Consider the following 18,079-nt stretch of genomic DNA (forward strand, 5'->3'; position numbering starts at 1 on the left):
GGGAGAAGCCGAGGACGCCAAACACTTCCCAGGCCTCCGGGTCCTCTCTCCTGCTGTGGTCAGCCCGATCACTCCTGGATGGCGCCGGCTGCAAGCCCCTCCTCGATCTGGTTGGCGGGCTCAGATGCCAGGCGGTGCCCCGGGGCTGGCACGTCAGAACAGGGCTTCCTGTGCACCCGGAGAAGAGGCAAGACAGACGGAACCAGGGGATAGCCCAGACGTGGCCCCGAGCTTCTGGAGAAACAAGGCACCCCCACTTTGTTCTGTGACCTGCGGAGCACCCAGAGGTCAGGGGTGTGGTGGCTTCCAGTATTGTGACAGGGATTCTAACTTTGATTTTATTTATTTATCTACTTATTTTACCAGAGCTCTGCTCAGCTCTGGCTGACGGGGGTGCTGAGGACTGAGCCTGGGACCTCAGAGCGTCAGGAAGGAGAGTTGTTCACATAACCTATCATGCTGTCTCCCTGGCCCTGTGACGGGGATTCTCAACAGCCTGCTATTTTAAAAGGATAGCTTTGGACTTGCTTTCCTTACACTGGGATCATGGAAGCATTTCGCTATTCCTAATAATTATTTGAATCATAATCCATCTGGTAGCATTTGTATTCTCTAGGGACTGAGATTACTTGAGATTGTCACACCGATGTTCAAACCATCTAGGGCTGGTTGGGGGGTGGAGGACAACACAGCAGTTTATGCAGCAGACTTCATTGTCTGGGGCGCCAGAGGTCACAGCTGCAAACCCCACCCTCCACCCCCGCATGATCCAGAGCTCAACAGAGATCTAGAGATTAAAAAAAAAAAAATTGGAAGCTGGGCAGTAGCGCAGCGGGTTAACGCAGGTGGCACAAAGCGCAAGGACCTGGTTCAAGCCCCCGGCTCCCCACCTGCAGGGGCGTCACTTCACAGACAGTGAAGAAGGTCTACAGGTGTCTTTCTCTCTCCCTGTCTTCCTCTCCTCTCTCCATTTCTCTCTGTCCTATCTAATGACGACATCAATAACAACAATAATAACTACAGTGACAAAAAAAAGGGCAACAAAAGGGAAAAATAAATATAATTTTTTTTTTAAAAAATCCTGGTTTCAGTAACTCATGACTCAACTTCCTGCCAGCTTAGATAATTAGTGTACAAGCCTCCTATGGTAGCACAAAGGTTTAAAAAATATTGTTTATTGGGGGCAGGGCAGTGGCCCACCCAGTTAAGCACCTGTAGTATTACACATAAGAAACCAAGTTCGAGCCCCGGCTGCCCACCTGCACTGTTGGTATGCATGAGACCCCTTCTGTTTCATTTGGTTTAAATCCCCCCTGCTTAACACTATTCTATTTACATAACCACTTCATTCTATTTATATAACCACTGTTAACAAGCACCTCCCTCCAGGGCATTGGTTCAATCCCCACTGTTTCATGATATGTTTTTGCTCCACCCCCCCTCCTTGTCACACTCTGATTGTCACCAGTCACTTTTCTCTCCACCCTCTCTATGTCACACCCTGTTTCCACCCTACTTGGCAAGTATATATAAAGACAGCATTGTGAGTTTTAGGGTACTTTACCTTTAGTTTAGCTCAGCTCGGCTTAGATTGTGCTGCGTCCTGCATGAATAAAGAGATACTGCCTACAGCTCAACTATGAGTCCCTGGTCGTCTGTTACCCGCCCGTGAAGCCAGCCCGGAGAAAACAACATAACCCTTCGAAAACAACACTGCACAAAGGTCGCCTCACAAGCGGTGAAGAGGGGCTGCAGGTCTCTCTCTGGCTCTCCCTCTCTATCTCCCCCTCCTCTCTCAACTTCTCTCTGTCCTATCCAATAAAGTGGAGCAGTAGTGCCAGCACCAAGCCCCAGAGATAACCCTGGAGGCACAAATAAATAAATAAATATTATTTGATCTGATACAACAAAAAGAAACTGAGAGGGGAGGGAGAGAGTCAGAGCGGCACTTAGCACTGCTTCACTGTTCTGGAAGCTCTCCCCCTACGGGTGGGGACTGGGGGCTTGAACCCAGGTCCTAATGCACCACAATGTGTGCACTTAACCAAGCGCGCCACCACCTGGCCTCCAGCGCAAAGATTTTGTTGCGTCTGTGTTCTCGTGGTCTTTGGGTCCCCAATATAAGATTGCTTGCCTGTTTACCTAAAATTTCCCGAATTGGACAAAATTCGTTTTTTTTGGAAGTTGTTCTTTTAGAGCTTTGTTCAGGCTAGTTTAAGAAGACAAAGAGGACACATCTGTGAGATAGCTCCACCAGGAGCGCTCTCCGGGCTCACTGGCACAGGCCGCTTCTGCTGCGGAGGAAAATGGCCTTCCTCTGAGGCTCACCCCGACAGCCCCCAGGAAATGCAGCGCCTGTCACCTTCCACTGACTGAGGCTCACTCTGGCTCACTCTGGCTCACTCTGAGCTCACTCTGAGCTCACTCTGGGCTCACTCTGGGCTCACTCTGAGCTCACTCTGGGCTCACTCTGGGCTCACTCTGGGCTCACTCTGGGCTCACTCTGAGCTCACTCTGGGCTCACTCTGGCTCACTCTGGGCTCACTCTGGCTCACTCTGGCTCACTCTGAGCTCACTCTGGGCTCACTCTGAGCTCACTCTGGCTCACTCTGAGCTCACTCTGAGCTCACTCTGGGCTCACTCTGGGCTCACTCTGGGCTCACTCTGGCTCACTCTGGGCTCACTCTGGGCTCACTCTGGGCTCACTCTGGGCTCACTCTGAGCTCACTCTGGGCTCACTCTGGGCTCACTCTGGGCTCACTCTGGGCTCACTCTGAGCTCACTCTGGGCTCACTCTGGGCTCACTCTGAGCTCACTCTGGGCTCACTCTGAGCTCACTCTGGGCTCACTCTGAGCTCACTCTGGGCTCACTCTGGGCTCACTCTGGGCTCACTCTGAGCTCACTCTGGGCTCACTCTGAGCTCACTCTGGGCTCACTCTGGGCTCACTCTGAGCTCACTCTGGGCTCACTCTGGGCTCACTCTGAGCTCACTCTGGCTCACTCTGGGCTCACTCTGAGCTCACTCTGGGCTCACTCTGGGCTCACTCTGGGCTCACTCTGGGCTCACTCTGGGCTCACTCTGAGCTCACTCTGGGCTCACTCTGGGCTCACTCTGAGCTCACTCTGGGCTCACTCTGGGCTCACTCTGAGCTCACTCTGGGCTCACTCTGGGCTCACTCTGAGCTCACTCTGAGCTCACTCTGGCTCACTCTGGGCTCACTCTGGGCTCACTCTGGGCTCACTCTGGGCTCACTCTGGGCTCACTCTGGGCTCACTCTGGGCTCACTCTGAGCTCACTCTGGGCTCACTCTGGCTCACTCTGGGCTCACTCTGGGCTCACTCTGGGCTCACTCTGAGCTCACTCTGGGCTCACTCTGGGCTCACTCTGAGCTCACTCTGGGCTCACTCTGGGCTCACTCTGGGCTCACTCTGGCTCACTCTGGGCTCACTCTGGGCTCACTCTGGGCTCACTCTGAGCTCACTCTGGGCTCACTCTGGGCTCACTCTGGGCTCACTCTGGGCTCACTCTGAGCTCACTCTGGGCTCACTCTGAGCTCACTCTGGGCTCACTCTGAGCTCACTCTGGCTCACTCTGGGCTCACTCTGGGCTCACTCTGAGCTCACTCTGGGCTCACTCTGGGCTCACTCTGGCTCACTCTGGGCTCACTCTGGCTCACTCTGGCTCACTCTGGGCTCACTCTGGGCTCACTCTGAGCTCACTCTGGGCTCACTCTGGGCTCACTCTGGCTCACTCTGGGCTCACTCTGGGCTCACTCTGGGCTCACTCTGGGCTCACTCTGGCTCACTCTGGCCTCACTCTGGGCTCACTCTGGGCTCACTCTGGGTCACTCTGGCCTCACTCTGGGCTCACTCTGAGCTCACTCTGGCTCACTCTGGCTCACTCTGGGCTCACTCTGAGCTCACTCTGGGCTCACTCTGGGCTCACTCTGGGCTCACTCTGAGCTCACTCTGGGCTCACTCTGGCTCACTCTGGGCTCACTCTGAGCTCACTCTGAGCTCACTCTGAGCTCACTCTGGGCTCACTCTGGGCTCACTCTGGGCTCACTCTGGGCTCACTCTGAGCTCACTCTGGGCTCACTCTGAGCTCACTCTGAGCTCACTCTGGGCTCACTCTGAGCTCACTCTGGCTCACTCTGAGCTCACTCTGGGCTCACTCTGGGCTCACTCTGGGCTCACTCTGGGCTCACTCTGGCTCACTCTGAGCTCACTCTGGCCTCACTCTGGGCTCACTCTGGCTCACTCTGGCCTCACTCTGGGCTCACTCTGGGCTCACTCTGGGTCACTCTGGCCTCACTCTGGGCTCACTCTGAGCTCACTCTGGCTCACTCTGGCTCACTCTGGGCTCACTCTGAGCTCACTCTGAGCTCACTCTGGGCTCACTCTGGGCTCACTCTGGGCTCACTCTGAGCTCACTCTGGGCTCACTCTGAGCTCACTCTGGGCTCACTCTGGGCTCACTCTGAGCTCACTCTGGGCTCACTCTGAGCTCACTCTGGCTCACTCTGGGCTCACTCTGGGCTCACTCTGAGCTCACTCTGGGCTCACTCTGGGCTCACTCTGGGCTCACTCTGGGCTCACTCTGAGCTCACTCTGGGCTCACTCTGGCTCACTCTGGCTCACTCTGGCCTCACTCTGAGCTCACTCTGGGCTCACTCTGGCTCACTCTGAGCTCACTCTGGGCTCACTCTGGGCTCACTCTGGGCTCACTCTGGCTCACTCTGGGCTCACTCTGAGCTCACTCTGGCTCACTCTGGCTCACTCTGGGCTCACTCTGGGCTCACTCTGGCTCACTCTGGCCTCACTCTGAGCTCACTCTGAGCTCACTCTGGGCTCACTCTGGGTCACTCTGGCCTCACTCTGGGCTCACTCTGAGCTCACTCTGGCTCACTCTGGGCTCACTCTGGCTCACTCTGGCTCACTCTGGGCTCACTCTGAGCTCACTCTAGGCTCACTCTGGGCTCACTCTGAGCTCACTCTGGGCTCACTCTGGGCTCACTCTGGGCTCACTCTGGCTCACTCTGAGCTCACTCTGAGCTCACTCTGGGCTCACTCTGAGCTCACTCTGGGCTCACTCTGGGCTCACTCTGGGCTCACTCTGGGCTCACTCTGGCTCACTCTGAGCTCACTCTGGCCTCACTCTGGGCTCACTCTGGCTCACTCTGGCCTCACTCTGGGCTCACTCTGGGCTCACTCTGGGTCACTCTGGCCTCACTCTGGGCTCACTCTGAGCTCACTCTGGCTCACTCTGGCTCACTCTGGGCTCACTCTGAGCTCACTCTGAGCTCACTCTGGGCTCACTCTGGGCTCACTCTGGGCTCACTCTGGCTCACTCTGGGCTCACTCTGAGCTCACTCTGAGCTCACTCTGGGCTCACTCTGGCTCACTCTGGCTCACTCTGAGCTCACTCTGGCTCACTCTGGGCTCACTCTGGCTCACTCTGGGCTCACTCTAAGCTCACTCTAAGCTCACTCTGGCTCACTCTGGCTCACTGTGGGCTCATTCTTGGCTCACTCTGGGCTCACTCTGGCTCACTCTGGGCTCACTCTGGCTCACTCTGAGCTCACTCTGGCTCACTCTGGCTCACTCTGGGCTCACTCTGGCTCACTCTGGGCTCACTCTGAGCTCACTCTGGGCTCACTCTGGGCTCACTCTGGCTCACTCTGAGCTCACTCTGAGCTCACTCTGGGCTCACTCTGGGCTCACTCTGAGCTCACTCTGGGCTCACTCTGGCTCACTCTGAGCTCACTCTGGGCTCACTCTGGGCTCACTCTGGCTCACTCTGGGCTCACTCTGGCTCACTCTGAGCTCACTCTGGGCTCACTCTGGGCTCACTCTGGCTCACTCTGGGCTCACTCTGGCTCACTCTGGGCTCACTCTGGCTCACTCTGGCTCACTCTGGGCTCATTCTTGGCTCACTCGGGGCTCACTGTAGCTCACTGTGGCTCGCTCTGGTCTCACTGTGGCTCACTGTGGGCTCACTCTGGCTCACTGTGGGTTCACTCTGGGCTCATTCTTGGCTCACTCGGGGCTCACTGTGGCTCACTGTGGGCTCACTCTGGCTCACTTGGGCCTCACTTGGGGCTCACTTGGGGCTCACTCTGGGCTCACTTGGGGCTCACTCTGGCTCACTCTGGGCTCACTCTGGGCTTACTCTGGTTCACTCGGGGCTCACTCTGGCATGGGGGGGGGCAGGGCGGCAGCCAGGGCACTGGGCAGCCCTCTCCCCCACCCTGACCTGGTGAAAGGAAATAGATTCTAAAAATACAGACGCTTTCAACATTGTGAGCACAGCAAGGGAGCGGGAAACAGACAAGAATGGTGGGGGGGGGGAGGTCCCCTTCAGGGGTGACACTGGAGCTAAGACCATGGCAGCAACTACAGGTGTGGGGGGGGGGGGGAGAGGGGGCTAGAGCACGAGTCTGGGGTGTATCTGAAGGGGGCTCAACCAGCATGGCGGTGGGTGGGGTGCTGAGTGGCGTGAAGGGCTTGCAGCTGGCGTCACTGGGAAGGTGGTGAAATCCTACTCCGCAGTGAAATCCTACTCCATCAGCGGGAAAAACAGGTTTGCAGAAAGGCAGGCTCCACTCCTCAGTGTAGACCTTCCTCTCTGACTCACTGGATTAACACAGACCTCCGGTCAGCACTGTCCCCCCCCCCCCCCATTTATTAGGCTAATGGCCTACAGCACAGTGGTCTGCACATGGGCTCCGCTTCCCAGCCCCACACCCTGAGTGCCCCCCGCAAACTCTCACCCCCAGCCTAGGACACCAGCCGTCCCCTCCCAAGCCCCCCACTTCTGTTCCTCCCTCAGGGTCTCTCCTGGCCCAGCCCGGGTGTCTCCCTGTGTTCTCCCTCTCAGACTCTGTCCTCTGAGTGTCACCCGGCGTTCCTCCCTCTCTTCCCGACTTGTCGCACCCGACACTTTCCCTTCAGGTTCAGCGGGATTCCAGAGCTTCTGGCCTGTCGCCACCTGGCCTTGGTTCTCCCGCTTTGTTCATGCTCTCCGTCCAGTGTCTCCACTGTTCCAACGTCTTTTCTCCTGTCGTTGGTGTTTGTGGTTGTGGTTCCTGTGCTATTCTACCAGCGCCGACCTCACTCAGAGCTGGGGTCTGCCGGCCTCTTTTCGTGCAGGGCTCCTTGCGGTCATTCTGGTGCAGCGGGACTGGTGGGGGGGAGTCCTTCCGTGTCTGCGTGTTGGACTTGTCCTCCATACAAGAAAGGTAGTTTAGCAGGAAAGAGAATTCCTGGGTAGTGATCTTTGTCCTTTAGCAGGGTGACTATTTCATTCCATTCTCTGCTTGCTTCTACTGTTTGTGGTGAGGGACCTGGAGAGAGTCTAGTGGTTCCGCCCAGCATTGCTTTTAAGAGGTGGATGTGTGAGCTGAGGAGACAGCACAGCAGCCTGAGGCTCAGAGGTCCCAGGGTCAATGCCTAGTACCACCCTCAGCCACAGCTGAGTAGTGCTCCGAGGAGAAAAAGAAATATTATATTGCACCAAAGCAAAGGACTCTGGGAACAGAGAGATTGGGTTGCGATGAAGGGACATAAGAAAAAAGAAAGAGGGATGCAGGGGCATGCAGTAGGTGTTTGCTGCCTTGTCTAAACTGGGCCCAGTTTTTTTTAAATATATATACATATAATTTTTTTCCCCTGTTGTTGCCCTTGTTGATTTTTTTTAAATTTTTTTTTTTTTATTTTTTTAACCCTTGTTGATTTTTATGGTTGTTGTAGTTGTTGTTATTGATGTCGTTGTTGTTGGATAGGACCGAGAAATGGAGAGAGGAGGGGAAGACAGAGAGGGGGAGAGAAAGACAGACACCTGCAGACCTGCTTCACCGCCTGTGAAGCGACTCCCCTGCAGGTGGGGAGCCGGGGGCTCGAACCGGTATCTTTACGCCGCAGATTTTTTAATTTAGAGTTTCAGGAGCAGGCCGAGATCTTGCTGTAAAGGGTGCGAGTGCTGCATTCTGAAAGGAGGCCTGATTCTCAGCAGGATTCTGTGTTTGCTGGGGTACTTGGGAGAGAGGGAGGGCTGAGGACCCCACAGCGACGTGGTGCTGGCTCTCACCGAGCAGTGTGGAAAGGGTGACACGGTTGCGGTAAGGCACTTCCTAGACTCTGGGGGAGAGCTCGCACGGCAGCGTTCTCAACCTGGTTGTGGCGAGGTCCCGGATGTGACCCTGGCACTCGGGAGCATCACGCCCAGCGCCAAAGCTGCTTCCCGGAGGAGGAGTACTGCGGGATCGTTCCCTCTCTCTTCCCCTTTTTCTGTCTAAAGTAACAAGAGAAAAGAAGTTGGCTCAGGGAGGCTGCTCCGAAGACACAAGCATTTTGAAACCTGGGTTTATTCCCTGACTCGGCATAAATATATAAATGTATAAACAGATATTCTAAAAGCAGACAGAAAGCACAGAGCTCTTGTGTCATTTCATACGTGGTTTTTCTTTTTCCAGCAGTGTGATGAGTTTAGGAAGAGAATGATCAAACATGCGCCAAGAACCCAGACCACTACAACAGCCCCAGGTGGCAAGCGTTTAAGGCTGTCCTTCCCCGAGAACTGCTTATCGGACAGCTGACTTGTCATTATCCAGAAACACCGTGGAAGCCCCGGCCAGCCTCCTCTATATGCCGGAGACGGCCCAGCCGTGAGGGGAGAAGCTGATGTTTATTGGATCTTAATGACGCAGTTAATAAAGGTCATTCCTAAGAGTCACAGAAACCCAAGTGTGTGGAAACAGAATCCATCAGGCTGGCTGGGGGGCAGGGGGGGCTGCTTCCAGTAGCTCCCTGCTTGCTATCTTTAGAAATCTGGGTAATCCTTTAAAGCAATTAGCAGATAATGTTTCTCTTCTAATCAATCTGCCCATGCTGCATTCAGCCACACCTGTCAATGGGTACTGAAAACCCCCAGCAACAAAGGGCGCCGTGGAAATACCAGGCTCCAAACAGACTCGGTCACACAGCTATGACGTAACATTGGTAGCAGCGCCAACTGCAAAGTGTCTCGCCATCTGTCCAGTGTCCTCATGCATACAGAAATGGTTTTGGGGGGCCGGGTAGTGGCATACCTGGTTGAGTGCACATGTCATAACAGCCCTGCTTCACCACTCGCAAAGCTTTCCCCTTGCAGGTGGGGGTCTGGGACTCAAACCTGGGTCCTTGCACATGTTATGACATGTGCAGGGCTGCAGCTGTCTCTCTGTCTCTCTCCCTACCACTCCCTCCCCTCTCGAGTTCTGGCTGTCTCTAGCCAACAAATAAACAAAGATTTAAAAATTAGACATCATTTGGGGGAGGGCAGAATAGGGGCCTTATGCAAGCAGGATTTCATTACTTTGGGCAGTGAATGATTTCTTTTAAATATTTTAAAGAGAGAGAGAGACATTTTTTGCCCAACCATTATGCTGTCTCCTCAGCTCATGAATGATTTTTTTTTTCCTGTCTCCAGGGTTATCGTTAGAGCTTGGTGTCGGCACTACGAATCCACTGCTCCTGGTGGCCATTTTTTTTTCCATTTTATTGGACAGAACAGAGAGAAACTGAGAGAGGAGGGGGAGATAAGAGAGATACCTGCAGACCCGCTTCGCTGCTTGCGCAGTGACCCCCCTGTAGGTGGGAAGCCGGGGGCTCTGTCCAGGGTCCTTGCGCTTCACACTATGTACACTGAAGCCAGCGCCCTACCGCCCACACCCCCTTTTTTTTAGACAGAGAGAGGTGGGGGTAGAAAGGCCATGCACCAGACCATGCACCCTACCCCCACCCCCGAGCTCTCTCTCTGGCCTGCTCCAATCTTTTTTGAGAGAACGGAGGAACTTGACTCTCAGGTGAAATCTCACTGGATGAGATTTTTAAATTCAAAGTCACTTTCACGACCATTTACTCTTGACATTGTAAATATTTACTACAAGTGAGTGACTTGGTTAAAATTCATCTAAAATGAACTTTACTAAGACTATATATATTTTTTAAATGTCCCTAAGGTCAATGGTGATTGCTCACATTCTAAAAAATTAAGCTGCTTCAAACCATTTAAGAATATGTGGGGACAGAAGAGATAGCGTAAAATTATGCAAAAAGACTCTCATGCCTGAGGCTTTGAGGACCCCAGGTCTTGGGTTCAAGCCCCTGTACTACCATAAGCCAGAGCTGAGCTGTGCCCTGGTGAAAAAAAAATTACACACACACACACACACACACACGGAGCAATTCACAGTCAGTCCTCAGATTGCTTAGTGTTTCCCGCCTCAAAACCCTGGGAGATGAGAGAGAAATACAATCATGCCTCACGCATTTCACAGTCTCTGTGACCTGGCAACTCCTGTACTTTTCTTCCTTGCCACTTTTTTCGTTGTTGTTGTTGGAGAGGACAGAGAGAAATGGAGAGAGGAGGGGAAGACAGAGAGGGGGAGAGAAAGACAGACACCTGCAGACCTGCTTCACCGCCCGTGAAGCGACCCCCCTGCAGGTGGGGAGCCGGGGACTCGAACCGGGATCCTTACGCCGGTCCTTTACTTTGCGCCACGTGTGCTTAACCCGCGCGACTCCCCCCTTGCCACTTTTTTCCCACCCACCCAAATTCTTGGTCTCGACTACCCCTTCACTAAGCTCCCGAGGATGGGCTGCAAACCCAAGCTGCTTCCTGAGGGCTCAGGCGCCTGGAGTCCCGTCTGCAGGAAATGCTGTCCGCCCTTCTCTGCTGGGTTAGGTGCTGACCCCGTATCCTCTCTCTCTCTCCCTTCTAGCACCCTTCCCTGCTATTCCTCTCCTTCAGTCTCAGAGAACTAGACGTCTCTAGTTCTCAGCTGACTTCTGCTCAGTCTTCCTGGAGTGGCAACAGACAGACAGATACACCTCGTGCTGTCCTGTTCAGTGTTGAATGCACAGTCCCTAAAACAGTGTCCAGACACAAATGACGAATGAGTGAGCTATTACTCAGTGAGCACTGACGAGAGAAATGTACAGCTTCCATCAAAACAGTAACACAATTCCAAAGAAACAAAGCCGCTGTTTCAGACAGATGCATCTCCGTCATTTATAGCCCGCCTCTTTGACAGGAGACAAAGCACTTAGATTGTTATTGCAATAGGCTACATAAAATGTAGATATTGGAGTTACAGAAGCAGATGACGACACATTGTATAAAAATCCCATCCCCTCGAGTAATGATTGCTAATGATTTTTTAAAAAACAAATATGTTTTTCTTTAAAAAAAAAAAAAAAAGTCTTGAAATTTCATCGTGTTGGAAAATTAGTGACCTTTGAAAACGTCAGCACTCCCCCCCACACACACCCCACTGCAAGGACAGATGTGGCCTGAGATCTTCCATGTCTGAAATGGCTCCGAAACAAACTGGATCTTAAGAGTCAAAAGTGGGGGAGTCGGGTGGTAGCACAGCGGGTTAAGCGCAGGTGGCCCAAAGCGCAAGGACAGGAGTAAGGATCCCGGTTCGAGCTCCCGGCTCCCCACCTGCAGGGGAGTCGCTTCACAGGCGGTGGAGCAGGTCTGCAGGTGCCTGTCTTTCTGTCCCCCTCTCTGTCTTCCCCTCCTCTCTCCATTTCTCTGTCCCATCCAATGACGACAACATCCATAATAACTGCAACAATAAAACAACAAAAGGGAATAAGTAAATAAATATGTTTTTAAAAGAGTCGAAAGTGTACCCAGTGTACTTCCCCCCCCCTCCCCAGAGCACTGCTCAGCTCTGGCGAATCGTGGTGCCTGGGCTTGAACCTGGGACTTTGGGGCCTCAGGCGGGAGAGTCTCTGCCGAATCATGATGCTACCTAGCCCTGCCCTGTTCCCTTTCTAGAAAGGCTTAAACTCTTCACTGTTCTCCGATCTGCTGGGAACAAAAGGCCACAGCAAAAACGTTCACGTGGGAAAGAAGGAAAGAAGGGCCCAGAGCACCGTCTCCAGACAGCTGGAAAGCAAAACACAGCAGAGTATTCCCGGGGGCAGCGGCGGCTGGGGGCCTGGCTGGGCCTGGAGGCTCCAGCCACAAAACCGTCTGCCAAACAGGGGCCGGGTGGGTGGGGTGTGGGAGGAAGGAGATCTTAAAACAAACAAACAACAACAACAATAAAAAAACAAACAAACAAACAAGGTTGGTTGCTTTTTTTTTTTTTTTTTGTCCTTCCTACTTGCCTCCAGCAAGGACCAGCACATCAAATACTCCTGGACAAAGTTCAACCGGGTTTTGCTTCTGGTGTGGGGGGGGGGGACAGGAAGGGGTCCTGGCGAAACCCCCCGCGCGCAGCGACCCCCGCCGCCGCCCCCTGCCCCCGGCGCACGTGCTCGCCCTCCTCCTTCCACGCAGGGCTGCGTCTGGAAGCGCCAATTTTTCCGCTTCCGATTTAGTGCCCGATTCCCACTCGCTTTTTTTTTTTTTCCTTTTCCTTTTCCTCCTCCAAGATCCCTGCTCGGCTGGCTGTGGCTGGGGGTGGTGTTGGGGACCGAACCTGGGACCTTTGGGGTCGCAGGCTGGAGAGTCTTTTTTTTGCAGAATCAGGATGCTGTCTCCGCAGGCCCCACTCTTTTTCCCATCCAGCTGATAGACACACACACACACACACACACACACACACACACACACACATATATACATGCATATAATTTTGTTTTTTGCCTCCAGGGTTATTGCCGGGGCTCGGGGCCTGCACCACGGATCCACTGCTCCTGGAGTCCATATTTCCCCCTTTTGTTGACCTTGTTTTTTTATCTTTGTTGTTACTATTATTGTTGTTATTGTTGGATAGGACAGAGAGAAATGGAGAGGAGGGGAAGACAGAGAGGGGGAGAGAAAGACAGACACCTGCAGACCTGCTTCACCGCCTGGGAAGCGACTCCCCTGCAGGTGGGGAGCTGGGGGCTCGAACCGGGATCCTTATGCCGGTCCTTGAGCTTAGTGCCAGGCGCCTGCTGCACTACCGCCCGATCCTTTTTTTTTTTTTTTTTTTTTTTTTTTTTTACTATTATTAAACAGGACAGACAGACACTGAGGGAGGATGGGGAGGCAGAGAGAGAGGGACGAAACATGCCCCGGCAGGGGCCCCGGTGGGGCCTGGAACATGGGCCCCGCACACGGTGACTGTGCGCTTAACCCGCTGTGTTATCGGGCCCCTAGTCCCCCGTTACTTTTCTTTCTTCTTGTTGTTGTCGTTGCTGTTGTTTTGCCTCCAGGGTCACTGCCGGGCTCGGTGCCCGAATCCCCTGCTCCTGGAGGCCACTTTTTCCCTTTCGTTGCCCCGGCTGTTTTACCAGTGTTGCGGTTACTCTTATTGCTGTTTTGTTGCTGCTGTTGGCTAGGACAGAGAGGAATGGGGAGAGGAGGGGCAGACAGCGAGGGGGAGGGACAGACAGACGCCTGCAGACCTGCTTCTCCGCCTGGGAAGCGACGCCCCTGCGGGTGGGGAGCCGGGGGCTCGAACCCGGATCCTCACGCGGGTCCCCGCGCTCCGCGCCACGTGCGCTCAACCCGCTGCGGCCCCGCGCGGCGCCACGACTGTTTCAACCGCGGGCAGAGGCCGTGACGGTCGTGGGGCGGCGCAGCCCGGGGTCCCCGGGGTGGCGGTGGCGGTGGCGGTGGGGTTGGGGGACTCGGCGCCCAGAGCCCCGCGGGACCCCCGCCCCGCGCCCGCCCCGCGCCCCCGCCCGGCCGCCGCCTTACTCTGGGGCTCCGCGGCCAGCGGCTGCACCGTCAGCGGCTCCATGGTGAGCGGCTCCCCGGCTCCCGGCTCCCGGCTCCCGGCCCTGCGCCGCCGCGCCGCCTAACGCCTGTGGGGGGAGGGGCGGCGTCGCCCGGTTGCCCCGGCAACGCGGGGGGCGGGGCGCGAGGGGCGCGGGACGGCGAGCGGGAAGGGCCAAAAGGCCTCCGTACGCCGCGGACGAACGCGAGACCCGCGGGCGGCCGGGACGGCGAGCGAGGGCGACGGGCGGCTTCCCGAAGGGACACTCGGCGGCCCCGGCACCTGCTGGCGCGATCGCCTCCTCCCGAGCGGCGTCCCCGGTGTCCCTCTCGACAACCTTGGCGACAGCCTCCTCCTCCCGCCCGGCCGGAGGGCGGGGCCTGCGTGCCCCCCACCCCATCCCCCCCCCCCAGCCGAGCCCACCCGGCGCGTCCGTAGGTCCGTCGGTCCGTCGGTCCGGGCGTCCGGCGCGCTCGGCTGCCCGCGGGGAAGGAAGGCCCGGCCTGGACGCGGAGCCGCCGCCGCAGGTAAAGGCCGCGCCCGGGCTGGGGGTCTCCGGGTTCGCCGCCCCCGGCCGCACGTTGGGCCCCGCGATCGCCCCCTCGGGACCCGAACTCGCGGGGCCGCAGCCCTGGGTGGGGGGCTTCCTGGGGGGCCGGGCAGGGGCGCTGCTGGAGCCCCGGACCCGGACACGGGGGGGGGGGGACTAGCGTCTCCAGGGGACCCCCGGAGTCCTGTCTGTGCTCGGACCCGGACACGGGGGGCTCAGCCCGGGGGGGGGGAGACTGACAACCCCCAGGGGACCCCCGGAGTCCTTGACACACTCGAACCCGGACACGGGGGATGGGGGGGGACTGACACCCCCCCAGGGGACCCCGAGTGACCCTGGAGTCCTGGACACACTCGAACCCCGACACTGGGGGGGATGGGGGGGACTGACGCCCCCCAGGGGACCCCGAGTGACCCCGGAGTCCTGGACACACTCGAACCCCCGACACTAGGGGTGGGGGGGGACCCCCAGAGCCCCAGACTCGCTGGGACCCGGACACGGGGAGGGGTGCCCAGTGGGCGGGCAGACTGAAGGCCCCCAGGTGACACCCCTGTTCCTTGTCCCCCCCCCCGCCCCCCTTCGTCCACCCTCTGACCCGGACATCCGGGATCCTGAGCCCGCTGGGGGCCCACGCCCACCCCCACCCCAGGGTGACACCCCCCCCAGGCGCCAGTCCCCACCCCAGGGGTCCCGGCTATTCTGTTTTGTGTGTTGTTGCTTCGCCTGGTTCTGGGGGGCGCCATGAGGGGTCAGCTCTTAGGGTTTCCCAACAAAAACCCTTCAGGGCGGAGAGCTGGGAGCGTCCCTCCCTTATCTTGGTTTGGGGTGGGGGGGTGCGCCTGGAGGAAGGGAGAGCCTCCCTGGGGAGTTTATGGAGCTGGTGTAAAAATTCTAGGAGGAGGGAGTGCCACAGCGATAAGGAGAGGAGGAAAAAAAGTAAGGAGGAACGAATAAAGGCGAGAGAGGAAGTGATGGCCAAGGAAAAGTGCAGAAGAAAAGCAGGGGCCCTCAGGATGGGGGCTGGGGTGCTGCTCTGGCCGGGGTGACTCCCCCTCCATGGTGCAGGTGCAGGAGGGATGTGGCCAGGGCCCCTCGGAGCTCATCCTACAGATTCCACCCCTTAGGTGGGAAGGACACAGAGGAGAATCACCAGAGAGAATTCCCAGAGAGAATTCCCGCGAGAGAACTGCGCCCAGGGCACACCCGGTGGTGGGTGGTGGCAGCGGACACTCAGCTCTATGTGTGCACACAGAGCCCATCATGCACGCGTCAGAGTTCCCTGGCCGCCTGCTCCTGAAACTTAAACACAGGAGTTGCTTTTTTTTTTGAGACAGAGAGCATCTAAAACAACAGCCCTTCTGTAGTGCTCTGGTTTTTTTTTTTTTTCATACCATTAACAAAATCACGAATTGATCTCTTCACCCAGAAAACATAGAGTAAAGCTAGCAGTATTGTAATCAGAAGTGACAAGTAACCACAGCAAGACCAGACCAGACATTTATTAACACACACACAGGCAGAGTTACACTTTTCCAGAGCACAAGGAAGTCACTTCACAAGCGGTGAAGCAGGTCTGCAGGTGTCTTTCTCTCCCCCTCCTCTCTTCATTTCTCTCTGTCCTATCCAACAACAATGACATCAATAATAACTACAACGATAAAACAACAAGGGCAACCAAAGGGAATAAATAAGTATTTTTTTAAAAAAATCTGCCACATTGCAGGTCTTTATGCTAAAGTAAGAAGGCTCAAGTATTTGGCGGTTTCATCTGGTTTTTAAAGTCAGAGAGATGTGCCAGTGAAGTACTCTCATGGTCCTGACGAGTGCTTTCACCCGTAGCCGTGAAGTTGATATCAAGGAAGCCCTGAACTGAATATTCCAGCTACTCGGTGACTTGGCAGCTGGGAGAAGTAATATGGACTTTAGGGGCTTGTGTATTTCTGGAAGAAATAACTGGCTGGAGGGTGGGGGTTCTTGGGAGGGAAGGACAGACACCCCATGTTTCCTTCCCCCTCAGCACTGACCAAGTGTCTGCTGAGGAAGTGAGGGGCTGTGGTGCAGAGAGTTTGGTCTTCAGAGAGTGACGAGGGTCAGAAAGCTCCTGACGTGCTGTGGATCGAGGTGGTGGGATTTCTTTCATGGTGCTTTCTGTTTTCACTGATATGTGCAGGATGTTACTGGTGGTAATCAAGTAAAAATAATCAAAGACCCGATTTTTCCAAGGAAGTTTCAAGTTCATGGCCAGATAGAATAATTGCATTGTTGTTTCTTTTGTTGCAGTTTAACTAAATGTAGCAAGTCTACCAGTGGGCGGCACGGAGTAGCCAGGTAGGGAAAAGACAGGTGCAGCCTTTGTGATTCTCATTCCAACCTCTTGGGCACAGCAGAATTCCAAGTGAAAGTACTTCTGGTAGAAACTCTGGCGTTACTTTGTGCGAGCAGAATAATTTGTAAAAAGCAAACAGCGTGCTGTCCCTGGGTCCTAGCCACGCTGTCTGAAGTTGGGGGAAAGTTTTCCTTTTTGTCTTCTTGTCCTCTGCTGCTTTCTGATAATCATAAGGAGTTCAGTCAAAGGAAGAAGACAAGTCCGTTTTTTTTCCCCTGTTCCTTCTCTGTCCCTCAAACCCGGCAGTCTCCACTCCCCTCGCTGGAGCCCAGAAGGCCCTGCCACTCATTCAGGGCACCATCAGACGGCACCATCACCATAGGGACGCCCGAGCCCCCTTCTCCAATCTGGGGTTGCCGGGATAGCCTGAGGGTGCTTCTTCCCGAGCACGTGCTCTCTGGGTTGGAGAGAACTCGACTGGAGCCCATCTAGGCTGCTGCGTGGGAGAGGGATCAGGAACTCGTGCCGCACTAACTTCGCAGGAGATACACTCTGGAACTCTCGGAGCCGGAAAGCAATTTCCAAGTGTCTTTAATCAGAAGAGCAGCTGTTTTTATACTCTCCAAGTAGGGTGGAAACAGGATGTGACATAGAGAGGGTGGAGCGAAAAGTGACTGGTGAAAATCAGAGTGTGACATGGAGAGGATCAGGGTGTGACAAGGAAAGGGGGCGGAGCAGGTGAGAATTCTACCACTAAACCACCAATGCCCTGGAGGGAGTGTGGCGCTTTATGTAAATGTAAAAGTGATTTATGTAAATAGACCGCTTTGAATGGGATCAAACCAATCCCTATATAGGCATACCGGTGCTTGGTTAAGCAGAAGCCAGGGGGAGCTGGCAGACTACCCAACACGGGGTCTCCCGGAAGTAGATACTGCCCAGGAGAGGCACGGCTCCCCCATCTGGGCCGCTCACTTTCCTGTGGCGGCTCCCTAGTCCCTAGTCTGCATGCAGGCCCCTGCCTGACTAGAGCACATTCTGAGGGCTGAGTCCATCTCCTTGGAGCTCAAGGGCGGGTGTGGTGAGCATCTGGCCCTAGGAGCAGGGCAGGAAAGACAAACCTCCGGCCCCCACCCACTGCTCTCCTCTCCCGCTCTGCCACCACCGGGCGCAGGCGCTTTTATTTCGTCTCTGATGATCGAGGCCCATAAACCCCGCAGAGCTTGTCTAATGAGGGGGCGGTGAGAGCCAGAATGAAGTCAGGGGGGCCGTAGACCTGACGGCATCTTGTACACCACGGAAGCCCATGGCTGACGCAGGCACAGAGCAGACACTCCGGCACACACGGCTGGCTGCGTGCTTACAGGGACAAGGATGTGACCTGGCGGGGCCCAGTCAGGAGCTCAGACCGTGGCTGGGGCGGGGGGCAAGGGGGGGTACATGTCAGGGGACCGTGGGAGCAAGCCAGTCTGGAGAGCCCTCTCAGGCTCTGGCACG

The 18,079-nt window shown here is 55.7% G+C and overlaps 2 protein-coding genes and 1 long non-coding RNA gene across 3 annotated transcripts in view; 1 reads left to right on the top strand and 2 right to left on the bottom strand.

The window, feature by feature from the left end:
- Positions 1-13,730, bottom strand: part of FANK1 (fibronectin type III and ankyrin repeat domains 1) — a 64,867-nt gene extending 51,137 nt beyond the window's left edge. Inside the window, exon 1 of the mRNA XM_060172252.1 lies at positions 13,496-13,730. Within this exon, the coding sequence (XP_060028235.1) occupies positions 13,496-13,730 (235 nt within the window). The remainder of the gene's footprint in view (positions 1-13,495) is intronic.
- A 198-nt stretch (positions 13,731-13,928) lies between these two features.
- Positions 13,929-18,079, top strand: part of DHX32 (DEAH-box helicase 32 (putative)) — a 34,281-nt gene continuing 30,130 nt past the window's right edge. Inside the window, exon 1 of the mRNA XM_060171090.1 lies at positions 13,929-14,233. The gene's annotated coding sequence lies outside the window, so the exon portion shown is untranslated. The remainder of the gene's footprint in view (positions 14,234-18,079) is intronic.
- LOC132532621 (uncharacterized) lies at positions 15,963-18,055 on the bottom strand. Its single transcript, XR_009544545.1, has 2 exons — positions 17,494-18,055; positions 15,963-16,989 (listed from the first exon to the last, which is right to left on the bottom strand). It is a non-coding gene; the product is annotated as an uncharacterized LOC132532621 (long non-coding RNA).

Source organism: Erinaceus europaeus, chromosome 14 (genome assembly GCF_950295315.1).
Source record: "Erinaceus europaeus chromosome 14, mEriEur2.1, whole genome shotgun sequence".
Lineage (NCBI taxonomy): Eukaryota > Metazoa > Chordata > Mammalia > Eulipotyphla > Erinaceidae > Erinaceus > Erinaceus europaeus.